This window comes from Eretmochelys imbricata, chromosome 1, assembly GCF_965152235.1.
Source record: "Eretmochelys imbricata isolate rEreImb1 chromosome 1, rEreImb1.hap1, whole genome shotgun sequence".
NCBI lineage: Eukaryota > Metazoa > Chordata > Testudines > Cheloniidae > Eretmochelys > Eretmochelys imbricata.
The window spans coordinates 187056672-187076688 of NC_135572.1; the positions used below are offsets into that span (position 1 = coordinate 187056672).

Below are 20017 nucleotides of genomic sequence, written 5' to 3' on the forward strand. Positions count from 1 at the left end.
AGGAAGTTCTCCTCAGACAGCTGCAGCCACCAAGCCCTGCAAGAGCCACCGGACGGAAGGCAGCCGGCTCACGCTGTGGTTTCCCTTTTTTCAAAGGGGGGGGCAGAAAGAGGCTAGCGAAGTGACTTATTTCAGAGCTGCAAAGGCAGGGTCCCAGTGCACAGACACAAAACCAAGATGTTACGTGTCAGATGCCCCCATTTCCTTGCCCTGCTTTGTGATGCATCTCACCCAGTGCTGAGGTGCAGCCTGCTTAGACTGTAAGCCTCATTGCAGGGACAGTGGTTTCTCTGCTGTCCATACAGCACCTAGCATGCAGCAAGTGCTCTGCAACGGATGAGAGAGATCACCCCCCTCGTTTGTCACTGTGGCCACCATTAAAATGCTCACCATATAGGCCCATGTGCCCAACACTGGGGTTCACACCGCTGTGCTTCATTTTGTTATTAAACAAAAACCTAAAAAGAGACCCCAAACAAACCAACCAAAACAGACACACCCCCACACAGCAGAGGGAGAAGAGTTAGCAATTCCATAGGAGACTACTTCGGGATTTGGGTACTGCCCCCCGCCCCCCATTGTGCATGGAAGGTGCTGAGGAGCAATACAAAACCCTTACTTAGATCCACGGGGGTTCACATGATCACGTATGGCCAAGAACTTGGCATCACAACTTATACAACAGGCAGCGGGGCACCTCCACTACAGTGTTGGGGCACGGACTCCATACTGGCTCCGATTAAGACCACATTTGATTGAGCCACCAACTCATTGGCAACCACATTTTCCAGCAGGGGAAGAGAATCTCTCTCGTATCCAGATGCTGAGTAGGCCCAACCTGTGCGGCTCATTAGCGCTCACAGGATGACAGCCCCTTAGCAGGACAGCTAAAGGCCCGCTGATGTACTGATCTCCACCATCAGCCCCACTCTGCTTTAAATCTCAACACAGATATGGGTTCCGGGGCCTCATTGATGGAAGCCTCCCCTCCACTTATCTGCCCTGCAGCTGGAAAACAGCTGCCTGCTTCCCCACCTCCACCCCGCCAGCTCCCTTTAATACCATGAGGTGGGTTAACGGGAGACCGGAGCACCTGCCCCACGGTTCTCTATGACCTTATTAGAGGCTGCGTGCCAAAAGCGGGCGTTTGCTTCAATTAACTTTTATGGCCAGGCATTGGAAAACCCCTGAACAGGCCTCCTGCTTCCAGAACTTCTGGGATCCCTTTCTGCAGTTGCTGAGGAAATGGCGGCCACAGAGTAAAACGAGACACCACCCCCCCGTCCCCCCGGCTCAGCAGTTTGCACACACCCACAAAATGCAGCTGAGCAAAGCAAGGCTGGTGGAAAAGCAGTCACGTGCAAGAGGCTCAGCAGCACCCAAGGCATCTGCAAACATTTGAGGCGACCTGGAGAGCGCTGAGGGGGGCGGGGGCACCGCAGTGGAAATTGAGACTCCTGGTTTTTGGAGTTGCGGCAGCAGGGTCTGACACACAGCTACAGAGAGGAGCACTGCTGCTCCTCTTTCCTTCTGTGAGAGGGGAAGAGTTGCATCCTGGCTAGTGCTGCTTTCCCATTCATTTCAACGGGACGGTTTGGAACACCATGACCTCTCTGGCTTTCAGCTTCAAGCTGCCCCCTAAAGGGCATCCTGGGGTCTGTCCACGCCATTTCTATCCACACCTGGAATCTGCAGGAGAGCAACACAGCCTGATGCACAGCCCAGCCAACGGGAAATCCAGCCCCCCCCCAAGGCATCTGGCTAATCCACAGAAAATGGTTTGAGTTGGAGGGACTTTCTGAAGGGAGTTTTCCGTAGGAAGAATGTCGACACAACATGGTTAGTCGAGAGTTGTGCAGCTCTGCGCAGCACGGCTGGGGTAGCAGCTGAAACAGACCACTGGTTCAGGGACGTGGCGTTGGAAGGCAGATTGTAGAACAAATGCTGTTAGCGTGAGCCCACCAGACTGGGAGAGGGAGCAAGGGGCATTTAAAGAACAAAACCAAACATCAGATCTCTATTTTCTCCTTTTAATCAACTGATTCATGTGACAGAACCTGCAGGTCTGGGAAATAAAGACAGATACTCGGTAGGTTATTCGCTCCTACTCAGGCTGCTTGTTAGCCTGTTTGAATGATTTCAGTACAGACAAGCAGCCCCAGCGACAGAGACCAGCCTCCATCCTTGGTGACACACATCATACAGAGCTCCCCGCCAGAATGTTGCCTGTCTCCTATGTGCAACCATATAAAAACAGCATGTGCTTTCAGGGATCTGGGGGAGTACAGGGCCTAATTCTGCTCTCTGGTTCCACAAATGGCAGGAAGCAGAAAGTGGCTGATCATGACAAGCAGCGGCGTGTCTCTCTATAGGGATATGTATATAGGGGAGGGAGTAAGCTCTGTGGGACCTTCCCCAATTGCCCTCCTCTGCAAAACTGCAAAAGCCCCTCATTGAGACAAAACATCATGGGAGAGGACTGGCAAGGCGTGGGGGTCAAGCAAATGGCTGAAGCCCATGGCATTGTTCCTGGACTAAGTTAGTGCTTACCACATCTGCTTTTGCTTACCTTAGTTCCTCCACCCCAGCATGAAACCCCCTTGGGCGGGGGTTAGGGAACATTCTGGGAGCGGTCTACTGTCATGGGCTCCCTGTGGATGACTCTGGCCTCTCCTACTTGAAGATCCCAGGTCAATCCCCCTACCAGGTCCATGGGAGAGCAAACTGCCATTGCTACCCCAACAGAGCAATGGAAAGGAAACACAGAGGTCAGACTCACTGAGTTTCCTACAGTCAGTGTAGAAACAATAACACTGGGACAATTTGGCTTTGAGTCTGAAGTCAAATGATGTGTTAACTGACCTTTGCATTTGCAAAAGAAAAACTGGATACACTTGAAAAAAGGAGGAGGACTTGTGGCACCTTAGAGACTAACCAATTTATTAGAGCATAAGCTTTTGTGAGCTACAGCTCACTTCATCGGATGCATGTAGTGGAAAATGCCACAAGTCCTCCTGTTCTTTTTGCGGATACAGACTAACACGGTGGCTCCTCTGAAAAGGATACACTTGCTTTACCCAGCCCCACAGGTGTGTGTATAGAGCTCTCTAAACAAAGAGAAACAACAACTCCCAGCCTGGAGGAATTTGCAGTCTTTAAAAACACTCCTCCTCAGAGGGAAAATGTTAAAACAAACATAGGGGAGGGCTAGCAAAGGCAGAAAGCAGAAAGAAGGGAAAGGATCAGAGTCCTTTACAAAGCTGGTTAAAAGTTGCCAATTCTGTTAAAAACCATATCAGCAAAGCCAGATCAGTGGCTAGAGGTTTACCAATTCTATCTTTCAGGTACCTGGACAAAAAAAGGAGGGATGGGGAGCGGGAAGAGAAAGAGGAAAATGAAAAAAAATCAACTAAGACCAGGATAATATATAGACCAGCTATGCACTAGCTCACAGGGAATTGATTAGATATGAAATTAGAGCTGGAAAAAAAATTAGGGCACAAATAGACACTTACTTGTACCTTGAATGATGTGTTACGAGTGTTACTCTAGCACCCTCTGGGGGCAGATGTTGTTACCTCTCATCGCTTTCTCAGGGGAAGCTCGATCAATGTAAGAAATGGAATAGTGGAGACTTTTTAAAATCTATAAATACCCGTGTAACACACACACTATGTTAAAACAACATTAAGGTTTCCTATTCTAACTTGAGTGCTTGACTTTGACACAGTAAAAGCTGCCGCTACAATCTTCATTCAGCCCCCTTGCGCACATGCATTATGATACAGTTTTAATCACATGATCACACTCTCTTTTCCCTCCTCCTCTAGGCTCCCTGCCAATGCCTCTTCCTTATTCTCCTTCTTGGACATGGCCGAACCATTTTGGCTGAAATTTTCCAGAAAAAATGAGCCGGAGAGAAAGTTCAACCCGAACAGTTAAAGCTTGGTAAAGTGACAAGCAACTGAAAGTAGGGTCTGATAATGAGATGCATCAGGGCCACGTTAATATGTGGTGCTACCAGGTGTGCCTATAAATGTTAAACTTTCCAGAGGACTACTCTTACAACGCTCCATTTAGGATCAACATTTTAAAAGCACTTTGGGACACTCATCCAAGCGGATGCCTTAATTGGCCTGAGAGAACAGGGGCCTCGCGTGTGTGGTGCCACGGGTGGCCAAGCAAGATGAGCCCATTCCACCATGACTGCACCGGGCGAGGCAGTGTTTGAGAAATAGGAAAAGCAGGGCTACATCTTTCAAAGGGTGAAGAAGAAGCCATTCAAGCCGAGGCAAGAGGATCTGTGTTCGGTCACTGTTTTAAGGGGGCAGATTGATTTTTAAAGTTGAGTCATTGATTTCCATCCCCTTGCCTGGTATAGGCTCCCTGTTACATTAGAGAAGCCCTTGGCCAGGTGAGGATCTGTAACTGACAGCACCTGCCTATTCAGAGTACTGCCATTCTTCCTTGCCAACAGCTGACAGAGCTTTTGCTGGGGTGGTCTCCACTCCTTCTCAAACATCTAGCACAGCCTGTTCCTCCCAGCTTTTAAAAACCATGGGCAAATCCAACTTTTCCCAAGAAGTGTTTTCAGCTTCAATTCAGGGGACTCCCTACATAGGACTCACCCCTTTAAAAATCATGCTTCTAACCCTCTTGCCTTGTGTATGCAGCATAACTAATGACCTTGCTGAGTAGTACCTGGATTGATTATGGTGGGCGCTGTAGCTGCTATAGCAGCAAACCCTTAATCCTGACCTGCAGCACCTTTCTCCTTCCAGTCCTGCCTTCACACAGCTCCCCCAATGAACCACCACCCTGTTCAGATGCCCTTCTTGCTGTTCTGCTGAGGAGTGAAGAATGCAGATGCCTTGAAGTTGGGGTCTCCAGCGTGAAGAGAGGAGCGAGGGAAGTGCCCCACTCCCACTTTGTTTCTTGGACGGCAGCAAACCCCATCTAATGTGTTTTTGTTAGGCAAGATGGTCCGGCAAGTAGGTCCCATCTCCTGCATCTCAGGGCTTGGTGCAGTTTGGGCTGAAAGGGGCAGTGAAGGCTTTTCGGTTGACAGCATTATCACGTTTAGCAGCTCTTAGAGGTATTTAATAATTGGCTGCAGCAGTGGCTGTTTAATTCTCTCTACCGTTTCAAATGTAACCATTTAATTTAAAAAACCCTCGGCCGCTGGAAATCCTGTAATCGAATCCAAGCCTCTGTCAATCTAATTAGTTTTGAAATACTGTATCTCCAGCACTTGGAGACCTAAATAAGCAGCTTAATATTAAAACCCAGCTTCTTTCCCAAACATTTACTGCTTATTTCTTTTAAATTCCAAAACAGAAGCCTCATGAAACAATAGTCAGCTGAAATTTTTATTTCCATTCCCCTCTTGGGTCCCCCCCACCAACTCCCGGCATTTGCCTTAAGAGCTTGGGTCAGGAAGCTGGAAGGCAGGTGAGGCGCGATGTGCATCACCTCTGCCATTCTGTCCATCAGGCATTTTGAACCGTGCTTCACTATTGCTACAGAGGCTCGTGTGCCTTCACATCCCAGCGCAGCAAGGTTTAACCAGCTTATGTAACAGTTTACAATGCCCTGCTGTAGCCTAGCTCAGCAGGACCAGCAACCAATGAGACCGAGGCTATCACCTGCTTTTTTCAGCTGTTTAGTAACATGAGTAGGTCCCATCTGTGCTGGAATAGGGGTCACATTCCTATTTAAAAGAAATTAGGCTGCATTGTCCGGGGCCGGGCTGCTCTTCCTATGGGGCATGGCCAGGAACGGAGTTGTGAAGGGCCATCTGCGGGATTGCACCCTCTTGGCTGAGACAGCAGACCAATCCCATGCTCCACGTGTTCCAGCAGGGAAGAGAAGCAGGAGCTTTCTTTCTGCCCTCCCTGCTGATGCTTTTGCTCTTCCCTTCTCTGCCCATCCCGGGCAGCAGAAGTGTGCTTCAAAGGGCCACGGGGTTGGATTCATGGTTCCCTGGAGCAAGGAAGTCCCAGAGCTGAAGGATGTGCAGGCAGGAAGGGGAGAGGAAAGGGAGATTGGCTCCCGCACCACTAGGTCCATTCTCCACAAGTCCCTCAACCCACAATATATCCAAAAAGAACTGTGATCCAAATCCCATAGTCCTTTAGGATACACAGAGTCATGGGACAGGATTTCCCCCCAGGCCCCAGCCATTTCATCAGTGGCAGACAAAAGGGTTGAGAGACTTGGTTAGTGGGACAGGGCACAGGGCGAGGAGACATGGGCTCTATTTTTGCCTTAGTCACATACAGTGTGACCTTAGGCAAGTCACTTAATCTCCCCATGCCTGTGCTTCCCCATATGTAAAACTGGCATAATGATACTTAACCTCCTTTCTGAAACAGCTTATGATCCAGAGGTCAATAAAGCAGGGGCCTGATGGTGCCATTATTCACCATGGGTCCAGTCTGATTTGAACAGCGATTGACTTGATGCACACTATTCCCTAAATAACTTACTCAAAGAACAACAGCAAAACTGTTAACACGATTCATTGACTAACATCTGAGTAGCTCTATTTATTTTGGATATCACAGCTTGCAGTCTAGGTCCAAGGAGGCGACAGCATCCCCGCCCCCTCCCCCGACGACTTTAATTTCAGTTTAAAAACCATGGGTTTTTAAGCTCGGGAATCAATAGCCTCCTTGCTGCACAAACCTAACCCTCACACACACACCTTTCTGCTTTCAAAGCTACCCAGGTGGTTCATCACTACACCTCCCTTAACTGAACCCTTCCTCTTATCTGAAACCAGGTCACAGCCCAGGGGGGCATTAGACAAGTGAGGCTCAGATAACAGTGGCTGCACTCAGAGCTCCCTAGGCAGCTACTTCCTGTAGGAGGAATGGCAGTTTCATTTCCCTTGCTTGGTACCTTCCCCCCGCCACATCAAGTCAGGGGCAGATGGCTTCCCTAAGGCTGGCTGGCTCAGTGGCATTCGCTGCACAAGCCTTTATCCACTGAAATCTGACTTGACTCCATTAAAACAGCAGGAAAGAGCTTAAGCGACTACAGGCCAGCCGCTCTATTGAAGTTAATGGGGAGTTTGGGCCACGCAAGGACTAGAGGATTCAGATCTTTGCGCTCCAGAGTGAGCTTTCAGCACACGAATACATGCACGTGGGAGTGTAGCTGATCTGGCCGGCCTTAGGGCAGTCAGCCAGTCAGCTCGCTCTCTGTAATTAGAACTAACTGGCAGGCTTTGAAGTCTGCGATCAGGGCTGAGAAAACCTGACAGCAGACTTCAAAGTCTGCTGCGCCAGCTCGCCTGATTATCTGAAGCCTGCTGGTGTCCCCCAAGACTCTGAGATAATCATGGTAGCGCTGCACTTTTCCCCTCCTCCCCTCCCCAAATTGCTAGGATTTGAACTCAGGATTATATTTCCTCTGCTCCTCTTGGTGTGTGAGAGCTGAATCCTCCCCGAGGAAACATGTGGGTTCTGCTGAAACATTTCAGTGAAAGGCTCGAGGAAGCTGGAAGTCTTGGAGTGAATTCACCACTAATTTTTGCTGCAGGTGCTGAAAGCCAGACAGGCCGACTGCAATCACAGCATGGAGTGCTGGGCCTTATTGTGCTGTGAGTGACTTAGCTTACACCAGTTACTGGGATAAATGTTGACTCAAACCACACATTTTCAAACCTGGCTGCCTAAAAGTGGGCTCTTGCTCTCTACTGCCAGCCTAGTCACCCAAAGCCCTGAGCTTTGTTGTCAAGAGAGCCCGGCTTGTAACCACAGAAGGTGACTTGTTAGCAGGCACTGGCTGAGCAGCTCTGACACTGGGTGAGGAGCAATCATGCTGCAGGGCTAAGCAACCAGGCTGCAGGGAGACAGCTGCTGGGCCACTGTATTTATAAAGCGCCCTGGCTCCGTGGAGGGATTGGGGTGCTGTACAGACATGCTGAAATGGACTGCAATGAAAACACCCTGCTAAGAACCAAGGGTTCAGCACTGGAATATCAAGGGATTGCACTTCCTCACCCAGAGGTACTGGCAGAGCTCTGGAGAGCTCACAGCTCCTGAACCCCCAGCTGGGTCTGACACTACCCAGTCCTGTAGCGCCTCACTCTTGTCACTGTAACACGTACAATATACCCACCAGCAATGTCTTTGGGCATGGCCAGTGACGCTCCACTCTAAACAGAAACCGATTCTCTCTCTCCTCCCCCTCCCCCACCCTTGAAATTGTGTATGTCAGACAGGCAGCATCCACAGAAGCTGCTCAGATTTCACAAGGTCCATTAGCAGAGTCAAAGTGGGTCCAGCTGAAAGCCTGGAGCTGCAAACTCTAGCTTACCGCAGGCTCCTAAAGCTTCCAACCTGCTTCATAGTGATTTATAGCTCCTCTGAAATGAATATAATCTGCAAACTCGGGATCATGCATGGCTCAGCAGAGCGTGGGGTGGGGGCAGAACCTTTCACTTCCAGTTTAAATACAGCACTGTTTGGCAGTAACTGACGAGATACCAACTGATGGCTATTCTGCGGGCAGGGCGCAGGTGGTCTCTGCTCACCTGCTAGCAGACAGCTCTTCATATCAATACAATTGCTGCCCTCCCAGCCCTTTGACAGGCTCAGCAAAACAGCCACAAACTAAACAGGCTATGTAGGCTGACCTGTTCTCCCCTGAAGAGCTGGTCCCAGGAGATCAGATTGCAGGACAAGGGTAGGTAACACCTGTCCGGCTGCCGCCAATGCTCTGGCGAGAGGCTGCTCCAGCATCTTTCACCGTTACTACATTTACTTGAAAAGAAACCCTCGTTATGCCAAGTCAGACTTTGTTTCTTAAAAGTAGGTGGGGCGAAGTAAAGGGAACTTCTTAGACCTGCCGTTTTTGTGACACAGATACATTCGTGCGGGTGCTGGATAAACCATATTCTAACCTCGCCTCTCCTGTCGCACAGAGGAAGCAGTCGCCCCTCTGTTATTCCAAGGGGTGCAAATGGTTCTAGAATGAGAAATGATTTGAAAAGTACCTTGATAAATGAGCCATCAGGACCAGCACTGCAACATGGTGAGACCGCTCTTACACTGACACAGCACCTTTCATCCAAAGGACCCTAAGCACTACGCCTATTGTACATACCCAAGGGAAACACCTTCCACTGAGGAAATGCAGCTCCCATTTGAGTGGTGACAGTTTAACAGGACAGGACAGCACTTCTCAACCTCACTGCGCTCAGACACGACCAACATTTATTTCAAAAGAGACCCTGCCCCCAAAGATCTCATAACTTGGAATCTGGGAAATCATGAAAACTCCATACTGATTGTCATGATCTTTTCTTTCGGTCATGGCTGCCAGACCTGAGCTGGGGAGGGAAAGAAACCAAGGCATACACTTCAGTGGGAGCTGCCACACAAGCCACCACTCAGCAGTTCTACATGCTACCGTGAGGTGGCTTTGGTATTGCGATCAAGCAGGATAGCATGAGTGACCTGAAAGACTGACCTTGCCAAAGAACGAGTACAGGAGTTCCCAGAGGCTTTTGCACCAGCAGACTTAAATACCTACAGAAGGACAAATTACCACCCTTACCGCATCAGAGCAGGGAGGTGCATTCTTTACCCTGCTGTAGGGGTTGGTGATGTTACCAGCTGTGACAGGAAGAAAAAAAAAAATCCCAGTCTGGGGGCACGTCTTCACTGGCAGGGCTTTAACATGGCTTGAGTGGTCGTGGCAGAGCACTGGGAAAGAGTTTTTCCAGCGCTGTAAAAAATCACCTCCACAAGAGGCGTGGCTCTGGGGCACGGTCTACACTGGTGCTTTATAGCGCTGAAACTTGTTGTGCTCAGAAGGGTGTTTTTTCACACCCCTGAGCGAGAAAGTTGCAGGGCTGTAAATTGCCAGTGTGGACAAGCCCTCAGACGCCGGCAGATACAGTAGGCGAAACACACAGATTTTCCACTCCAGCACCACTGACTTTCCTGATGGCTGTTTGGCAGAGTCAGGAGAGCCAGCCAGCAGGCCTGATGCACTGGTTTCAGAGGATACAATAGGCATTAACTCATGGCCCTTGTGCAACAGACTGGTTCAGGGTGGGCAGGAGGAGAAAGTTGCTGCTATCAAGTTGCCTGTTGTATAGCGGGCAGAGCCTGGAATCAAAGTTTAGACCTACCTCTGACAAGGATACACCATATAACCATAGTCCAGTCATTTAACCTTTCCATAAAACCAGGAGAATACTTACTGAATTGGAGGGGGGGGGGGAAGAGAGCAAAGAGGGCTGGAGGCTCAAATCCGATGTCTGTTTGAGAGGAGCTCTGAGTGCAAAGTTGATGGGAAGTGCCGCGTGCAGCGTGAACATTCTGACCAGAGAGCGGTTACCAAAAGACTTGCTCTTTATTTTGAACATAAAAAGAAACATTACATAGCATCATTAGAACCGTTCAATTCCGGCAGTCCAGAATTGTGCCAAACACCTTATTCTGTACCTTCCACCAATTCCTGTCTATTTCCTAAAGTCATTTTCAAGCAATGCCTGGTTCAGAGTCCAAGTAGAGAGGAATTTCCCAGCTGTAACCGAGTAGGAAACACATGGCAAAGTGAACAGAGTAAGATCAACAGGAGCCCTTAGCATACTTGGCTATTGGTTTCAATCCCAGGAGTTGCAGCTTAGATGGTACTGAACCCTTGCATCGCACCTCATGCAGCTTAATCCTTAATCTCCTCAGATACCAACCACTCCTAACACACACAAGTGGGCACAGGGAGTAAAAAAAAAATCATGGGAAAAGGAGTGACTAAGAGACACAGGTTCTTTACTTAGAGACGAGATTCCCATTGTATAAAAAGAGGATAATACAAAATTGGCACACTTGGAAGACCTGCTGGGGAACTACTGCCCCAAGAATTTCAGCCTTTGAAAATACAGCAACACCAGGGAGTAAGGGGGAGGGAGCACCATCTCCCAAAGGGCTAGCAGCTGTGCGATGTAGTGGCCATCTCCTTTCACTTGGAACGGGAAGGAGATGTGTTATGGGCTATGATGGAAGAAGTGGTTACTCACCCTCTGCAGTAACTGTGGTTCTTTGAGATTTGTGCCCTTACAGGTGCTCCACCTAGGTGCACGTGTGCCCCAGAGGCCCTTGGAGATTTTCAGGAGCAGTGTCCGTTCAGCCCTTGCATGCATCATGGTTATCCTTGTGCCCAGCGCCAAGGCTGTATCAGGCTACATGGGTGAACTGTGCCCCCAGTGCCTTCTGCACCACTGAGTCTCAGAGGAAACTGAAACAGAGGGGAAGGAGCGTGGGTAGCGGAGCACCTACAGGGACACACATCTTGAAGAACCACACAGTTACTACACAGGGTAAGTAACCTCTTCTTCTTTTTCAAGTAGTGTCTGTATGGGTACTCCACTCTTGGAGACTCCTGAGCACTATCCCCCCATACGAGCAGGGAGCTTAGGATTGGAGTCCATCACAGAAGAGAGAACTGCATTGCCATCAGCCGCATCTGTGCCTAGAGAAGCTATGTATTGAAGATTATGTGACAGCTCTGCAGATTTCTGGAAAGGGAACATTAAGGAGAGCCACAGATGTAGATTGTGATCTAGCTGAGTGCACCAAAACACTGATGGTGGTGGAATGTCAACAGCCTAGTAGCAGGCTATAAAATACCCGGACACGCATTTAGAGCGTGTCTCTAGGTAGAAATGGCAGAACTCTGTTTCAGTTGCAGACAGGTCAAAAACGTTCTAGTGGATTTATAAAATGGCTTAGCTCTGTCCAGATGAAAAGAGAATGCCCTCCTGACATCCAGAGCATGGAGAGCAGTCCCCAGGTTAGAAGAATGTGGCTTCGGAAAGAAAACTGGTCGGTATATGCTCTGATTCAGGTGAAATTCGTATGCTACTTTAGGAGAAACCGGAGACGTAGCCGTAAGGGCACCTTATCCTTGTGGAATGTTGTGAAAGGAGGGTCAGCCATTAAGACCCTGATCTCTCTGACTCTGCAGGCTGAGGCAATAGTAATAAAGTCAATAAGGAGCAGGTCGCCATTGGTTCAAAAGGGGGCTTTGTGAGGCTTTTGGGAACTAGGTTCAGGTCCTACACAATGACCTGTGGGAAGGTCTTTGTGTGGGAGAAGAGGGTCCCCAAGCCTTTCATGAATCACATGGGTGTGGGGTGAGCAAACAGAAAAGTCTTTGATCTAAGACTGGACTCCACCCTCTATAATAAAAAAAAATTTCTTTTTCTTTTAAACAAATACTAATCTAACTACTAACAACTAAACTAAACTAGCTAACTAGGAGAAACTCTGTAACTACCGAGGTAGGCAAGAGGCGGACATGCTAACTCCATTGTGCCGACGCAGCCTGATATAGCCTCGGCCGGGGCACAAGGATACCAACGGCGCAAGTGTGGGTTGAACAGACATTGCTAATGAAAATCTCCGATTGAGGGCATGTGGGGCGCACACGCACCCAGAGGGACACTACTCGAAAAATAAGGTTGATGTTAGCTAAGGGCATGGGGACCCTTCACTAATGGGTAAGGAACCCTCACAGCCAAAATAACCCTGAGTTTCTTTCTGCAGGGAGAAAATGCCAGCATGCAGTGTGTGCTTAGGAAGAGCTGCCATTCCATGCTTGTTCATTCCATATTACTGCATTCCAAGCTTGGTTCTGTTTCCCCCAAACGTAACGGACAGCAACAGAGATGAGGGTTAAACCTGCAAGGAAAGCGAGTGACTTGTGCTTTGGATAACTAATCCCCACCCCACCCAACAGAGAGACATGCTAGGAACATTTTTAAAAGAACATCAATGATGTGAGGAAAGCAAATATTAAAGCAGGAAAGAGAAGAGTCGTTTAGCTGTGTGTGGGAAAGAGGACATCAATGCAAACTCAGTGCCCCGCAAGACCAGCAAGCGAGTGCCTCAGTGTGGTAAGGCAGCGCAGGAGAGGACAACAAACATTCTGTGCTGGTTCTGGAAGAGGATGACATCCTGCTCTAGCAAATCAACTCCTATGCTTTCCTCTTTTTGGAGAGCATATAGATGCAAGTTCTTCCACTTTAACATGGGGAACTCAGGTGTGCCATGATGGCTATGCATTCCTCCCCCACCAGCTTCTTGCTGTGTCCACATGCAGATTCAGGAAGGGCACTGAAACACGAGGCTCGGCTTCAGAAAAAGCTAGCAATAGGGGGAGGCTGCCAAGAAGACGCAGGTCAAGATTTTCCAGCTGTGACGAGTGATTTTGGGTGCCTCCATTTCTGGATGGCCCACATGAGACACCTTAAAGGGGCCAAAGTACAAAAAATGATGCTGAGCACCCCCTCTGAAAAATCAGGCTGCTTTTGAAATGCACACATCCAAAATAGTCACGCGAAAAATCTTAGCCCCAGTTCCCTTTCAGGGACAAAGTCTTGTGCCAGTGCTGGGGAAAATATCAGGACAAAAGTAACTGAACACTGAGCATCTCAAATAAATGCCGTCTGTAGCGGTTACAATACAATGGCGTTAAAGACTTCACTAGCTCAGCTGTGAAATGAAGTCATGTTAATAAAAGGAGGTTAGATCCTGCAGTACCCCGGAGGGTACGTGCGAATGGACTACTAGTCACAGAGAAGGCCTAGAATGTAATGAAAGTCTCGAGACAGTTAACAATACAGCAGGGCCTCTAGCTTTTGCAGATGGTCTCATCTGTCATTGGTTCTTTATTCCTAAAGCATAATGGAGAAGGATGGACCATTGGTGGTAACTCAATTTCCTATCTTTGTTGATTTTAGCCAAACCCAACATGCGATATCAGTGTACTTCTTTTGTACACAATGTCTGACTTTTATTGCTTAAAAACACCAGCTGTGCTAGAAGACAGAGCTGCCCGGATAACTGAGAGCAGCTCCTTAGGAGCCATGCCAAGGGAGTGTGGAAGACCAGAGCCGGGCTTTCATACGATAGCACCTATGAATATGCCTCAAACCCCCTGGAGAGATCTGCCCATGTAGTGTCCAGCAATGGAGAGGACCCCTTGAAAAGACAGGGGTCACTGCAGGTACAAAGAGACAGAGACCTGCTTTAAAAAAAAAAAATATCAAAAATCAAACTCCCTTCTATGATGGCCTGATTTTGCACCCACACAGCCACAATTTGGCTGCTGTTGATTGTGGACACACTGCTGCCAAATTAGAGATTGCAGAGATGTGTGTTAGGTGGCTGCAAGGAAACAAAATGGAAATTACTTTAGAACCTGCTCTGGGTATAGGTAATAGCTGGTTCCCACACCATTTCCAGCCAACGGCCAGTTGACCATATACCTGAAAAGAGCTGGTGGTCTCCATCCTCTTCCTAAAAGGACGTGTGTTCCTCTGACGAACACATCACCACCGCCATGACTGGTAACTGGCGCCTTGCTGGTGGTCTCAGCAGAGAGGCCAGGGAGACACTCTCCACTCAGGAAGAGTAGCACCCCTGTGGGTCAGGGTAGAGGCACAGTGGGAGGGGCTATGGTGGGAAGGAAGGCCTGCACTGTGAAGTACTTGGTCTGAGCATTCAGCCTCTAGGGTTGCCAAGCTAGCACTTGTCACCAGAACAAAGACCAACTTTAAAAAAAATATATTTAAGAAAATTGTCACAGACACGTCCATACATGCTGTATTGTGGAGTGAACTCCAAACCCCTGAAAATAGGGGAAGAGTGGGCACCCTGACAACCATAAACCCACCTTGACCATTGCATCTTTACCAAACAAGTACTAGAGCACCTCATACGGCTGCTTCCTTCCCAGCACTGGAGATAGGAACAAAACCCGGGGAGGGGGGGGGGGGGAGGGAGGGAGGGAAAAGAGAGAGAGAACAGGTCAGCTAATTTTATAAAAGGCAAAATATTTCTCCCAAGCCTTGCCCACCACAATAACCCTCCCCCCCGCCCAACGATGTTCACACACAAAGAGAGATCCTAAAAACAAGACAAAAGGATTTAACAGTGAATCTTGTCTGAAGGCTGCTGAACAGTTTGCGTGTCAGAAGAAAATATCCCCACAGTAAGTGTCCCTGGAAGAAGAGCTCTGTGCTGGTACACATGGCCTGTGCTCTCAGTACTTAGCATGTGGAGAGGAGAAGCTCTAGGTCCTGGCTTAGATCAGAGAGAAAGATACTGTCCATTGGGCATTTGTGTGTCTCACACACACACATCTTAGTCTCAGGCCAACTGCCCAAATCTCTCCCAAAACGTGCATAGTCTCATTCCCACACTCAGTCCATCTCCATTGACATTAGCCGGCGTCGCTCCCGTCTGGTTTCTTGTACTTCCTTCTTGCAACACCAGCGGGAACTGCAGTAGCCAATGAGGCAGGATAAGAGTCCGATGATGGTGGCTAGACCAATGCCTATCAACAGTGGATATTTCAAAGCGTTCAGCACTAGGAAGGGGGAGAAAAAAAAAGCAAAAGCAAAATGATTAAATACAGCGTATAGAGAAATGCCAAACTTGCTCACTCTGTCTAAGAAAGGGAAAATACACATCAGCCAGGGACAGATGAAACCATTCAGAAAGAAATTCTAGTTCCCCCTCTCCATTTCGAAGGTTCTGAAAAAATTCAGCTCTCACTCCCCTCTGTTTTGCTTCCATAATTCTCAAGCCCATATAGAAACAAGAAGGACAGGATGCAAAATCTCACAAGAAAATGTCTCATTGTGAGATTCCCAGCTCCAATCTGACAGACTCCAAAGGTTAAGCTAGTCCTGAGGAGCATCCACATTTTGGGTTCTTATCCAAACCAGATTAATCCACCAACAATTTAAACAAAGATGGATGGAAACCCATTCCTTTTACAACACAGCTTCCAAGTGACGAGTCAAGGGCTCTGACTTTTTGAAGGACTGTATACGTAGATTTAGAGCTCGTTAGGAAGCAAATTCATTCTAGCCACCTAGCAGTTTCCAGTCAAGTCCATATTTAGGTGCCCAAAGAAGTGGCCTGCTTTTCAGAAGTGCTGAACATCCTGCAGTTCAGTGAAATGGAGGGTCTGGAATGAGGACCCATTCAGGGGATTAGGTAAATCAACTCAAGGGGCACACTGCTCCAGGAGGCTCATGCAGAGTTTGAATCAACTGCAGCTCTCTCTATGGCTGGTATGGACAAGCAATATTAATTGTAGGATTAGCTCCACCAGGGATGGGAGCAGAGCATTAGAAAATTAGGGACATTTCGTCCCTGAGGTAACTCACTAGCTGCACAGAAAGCAGAACAAAGACTTATGTTTCATTTCATCTTCTTTGGGGCTCTCAGTGAGGCCATTCCTTGAATTTATGGGAAGTACCTTGGTAAGTACTTGGCCTGACATGCCCCCTAGATTATCACTAAATCACAGTTTTAACTATATGCTGGATGTATACAACTAATGTTAAGTACATGCAGCAGTTATCAAAATTAGTTTCTCATACTTCAGGAGATTTAAGGGTTGCGTGTAACATGCAGAAAGGGCTGAAACATAGGTCAAGAACCATGAGCACAGGGAGCAGTGTATTCGTTGTGTTTACAACAGGGGATTAGGAGTCAGACTCCTGGGTTCTGTTATCGATTGAGATACTAATTGCACCACAATTCACCATGCCTCAAGTCCCCTGTCTGAGAAATGCAGCTAAGGCCTGGTCTACACTACGAAGTTAAGACGACTTACGTCAACCTTTGTTGACAATGATGCCACCTCTCCTAGTGGCGTTGCACCATGGTCTACACACCGAGGTCAGTGCGTGTGCAGACACTGTGACCTGTATCAATCCTAACAATCCTCCAGTAGCTGTCCCACAATGCTAGACAGTGACTCCACTGCTCAGACGCTGGAAGCCACCCACTTCCCTTTAAAACCCACACATACTTTTGGAATGTCTTTTCCCGATTGTTCAGCTTTGACAAGTGCACCCAACAGCTCTCCACTGTTGCGTAAAATTGCCCAACCAACCATGGCAGCTACATACTATAGACATGCTCCTGCCTGGAGCAGACAGGAGGTATTGGATCTCCTGGGCATCTGGGGAGAAGAGGCTGTGCAGACACAGCTATGGACCAGTCATAGAAACATGGACATCTATGAAAAGATTGCACAGGGGATGTGGGTGAAGGGGTATGACAGGGATCAGCAGCAGTGCCGCATGAAAGTGAAGGAACTATGGTAGGCATATCAGGAGGCCAGGGAGGCCAACCGTCTACCTGGTGCTGAGCTGCAGACCTGCTACTTTTACAATGAGCTGCAGGCCATACTTGGACCCTGCACATCACCATGGATACCCAGACAGAGACTCTTGCCTGGAGCAATGAGGAGGAGGGATATGCAGCAAGAGGTCAAGCTAGGCCACAAGCCAGGAACTTGGAGACTCCATAACCATCTAGCCAGTTCCGCCAGCCAAGCACAAATGAGCCCGATCCAGTAGAAGGAACCTCAGGGTAAACGTGGGCATGCATTCTCCCTTCACGTGTTTAGATGTGGAGATGGCGCCTGGCCCAACCACAAGTTAGCAGGACACCGGTATCTACGCTTCACTGTTTTACTCAACAAGAAGAGGTAAAGGTACCACACACACACACACACAGGTAGTGTTTTCTGCATTTCAGTCTCCTGTAGAGTTAGGCAGTGGGGGGCACGCATGATGTGGAGCACTTTGTTTATGTACACAGGGACATCCCTTGTATTGTCCTGAGAGATCTTGATGAAACGCCCATGGAGGTACTCTTCAATCCTCTTCCGAAGGTTTTTAGGAATGGCTGCCTTATTTCTGCTTCCATGGTTGGACACTTTCCCCACGTCACTCCATGATGACTTTGGCAGGCACCGTTGCAGTAAACAGGCTAATGGCATATGGGCCCAGATGGCTTCAGGATGCCGGAAGTCACTGTGTTCTCTGGGCCTTCGTGACCCTCAAGAGCAAGGTATCAGCTAAAATCATTTGTGCCCATGGTAAATAGTGCCAGTACTCAGTGCCATTGCCCTGTCCTCATGCCCACGGAAATAAGTGCTGAAATTTTATTGTTTTACGCAACCAAACAATTCCCTCCTGATTCCCCACCTTGCCCCTAGTGGCCATAGTGACTGTGGCTGCTGCTGGAGAGCGGTGCTGTGGAGAGGCACTCCAGAGGGTCAACAAGCAGGTCTTGTTTAAAACTTGTAGGGGAATAAGGGAAGGGAATCCTGAGATCTTCTGCTTTCTGTCTTGACTGTAAATAGGATACATCTGTCTGTTTTATCTGTGGCTGCTGACACTGCAGCCTTGAGGGGTGCCCCCTCCACACCCATCCCCTGATGAGGAAGAGAAAGAGGACATGTTCATCGAGATAATGAAAGTCAGTGGCGCATCAGACCATGAACAGAGGGCCAGGAGGGTGAACACAGCAGACAGCCTGGAGAAGGAAGGAACGGGCAGGAGAAAGACACAGGAGTCCCAGCAGGAAAAGGAGAGGAAGATGCACCAGGACAATGGGGTTTCCCAGGCAGCAAACACAAATGCTGCAGACTCTTGTAGACCTACAGCTCCAACAGTCACGGGCTCACCTCCCCTTACAGTCAACCGAGACTTCCACTTCAGCAGCTTCTTACATCTTGCATCAGGGGCCACATCCCTATCCCCCCACAGCAACGGACAGTGAGAAAAACCACAGCTTCACATACACTGACCTGTGAGAGCCAGCATTGGTGCATGTTTGGCAGAAATGGACTGGCATGGACATGAACGTTTTCCACCGTTCTAATTTTAAAGTTCTGTTCTGTTAATTTACAATTAAAATTTTGCACTATCTTGGTTTTTCTTTGCACATTAATGTTTGGCACTGGTTTAGGTATGCAATACATTTTTATTTTTTGGACAAATTCATCTTTATTACTTCATTACATTCTGCGGTATGTCTGTGCTTCGAGTGCCACTAGATTATTCATAAGAGACCAGAGATACAGAATTCATAGGTTGAGTGAAAAACCCAGTGTAATAATTATAAAATGTACAATAAGCACTGCAGAATTCATTGGTTCATTAAAAGACGAACATAAATGTACACCAAGCACTACACGATTCTTGACAGCCACCCAAAGGTCAGGGACAGGTAGAGTACAGCCTACCACACCACACTGCTGTGGCTGATGGTTAAAATGATCTTTCAAGGTGTCCCTCAGCTGCACAGCTCCACACTGAGCTCTTCTAATGGTGCTCGTGTCAATGTCAGCCAACAGCTGTTCCACCTCCATCCTACTTCTCAGCAACTTTTCCTTCTTTGCCTCATAGATATTATGCGGTACACAGCAGGAAGCTATAACCATTGAGATGTTTTTCTCACAGAGATCTAATCTAGTGAGTAAACACTGCCAAAATCCCTTCCATCTGCCGAAAGCACATTCAGCTGCCATTCTGCACCTGCTGGGCCGGTAACTGAATCTTTCCTTAGAGCTGTCAAAGTGGACAGTGTACAGCTTCATAAGCCAGGGGAGCAAAGGATAGGTGTGGTCACCCAAGATCACTTGGCATTTCAGCATTGCCAAATAGTAATCCACCTGTCTAGAACAAGTGTCCCTGATGCAGATTTCTGAACAGCCCTGTGTTCTTAAAGATGGAAGCACAATGTATGTTCCCGGACCAGCCCACATTGATCTCAGTGAAGCATCTCCAGTGATCCACCAACTCTTGCATAACCATAGAAAAGTAGCCCTTTCTGTTCATGTGCCAAGAAGGGCTGGGGCCAAAATAGGGATATGCGTGTCACAGTTCTGGAAACCCACAGCTGAAAATCCATCCATATCATCCTGCACATTGCCTAGAGTCACAGTCCTGTGTACCAGGATACAGTTAATGGTCCTACACACTCGCATAAAGGCAGCCCCCCACTGTGGATTTTCCAATTCCAAAATTATTTTCCACTAACCGGCAGCAACCTGGCATTGCAAGTTTCCATGGTGCTATCATCACTCACTTCTCAACCATCAATGCAGCTCTCATTCTGGTGTCCCTGCACTGGATTGCGGGTGCCAACTCGGCACACAGATCCAGGAACGTAGCCTTTCC

At 48.3% G+C, this 20017-nt stretch overlaps 1 protein-coding gene across 1 annotated transcript in view; it reads right to left on the reverse strand.

Moving 5' to 3' along the window:
* Positions 1-15226: 15226 nt before the first annotated feature.
* The window catches only part of PTGFRN (prostaglandin F2 receptor inhibitor), a 55083-nt gene continuing 50292 nt past the window's right edge, over positions 15227-20017 (reverse strand). Inside the window, exon 9 of the mRNA XM_077816084.1 lies at positions 15227-15393. Coding sequence (XP_077672210.1) covers positions 15227-15393 — 167 coding nt within the window. The remainder of the gene's footprint in view (positions 15394-20017) is intronic.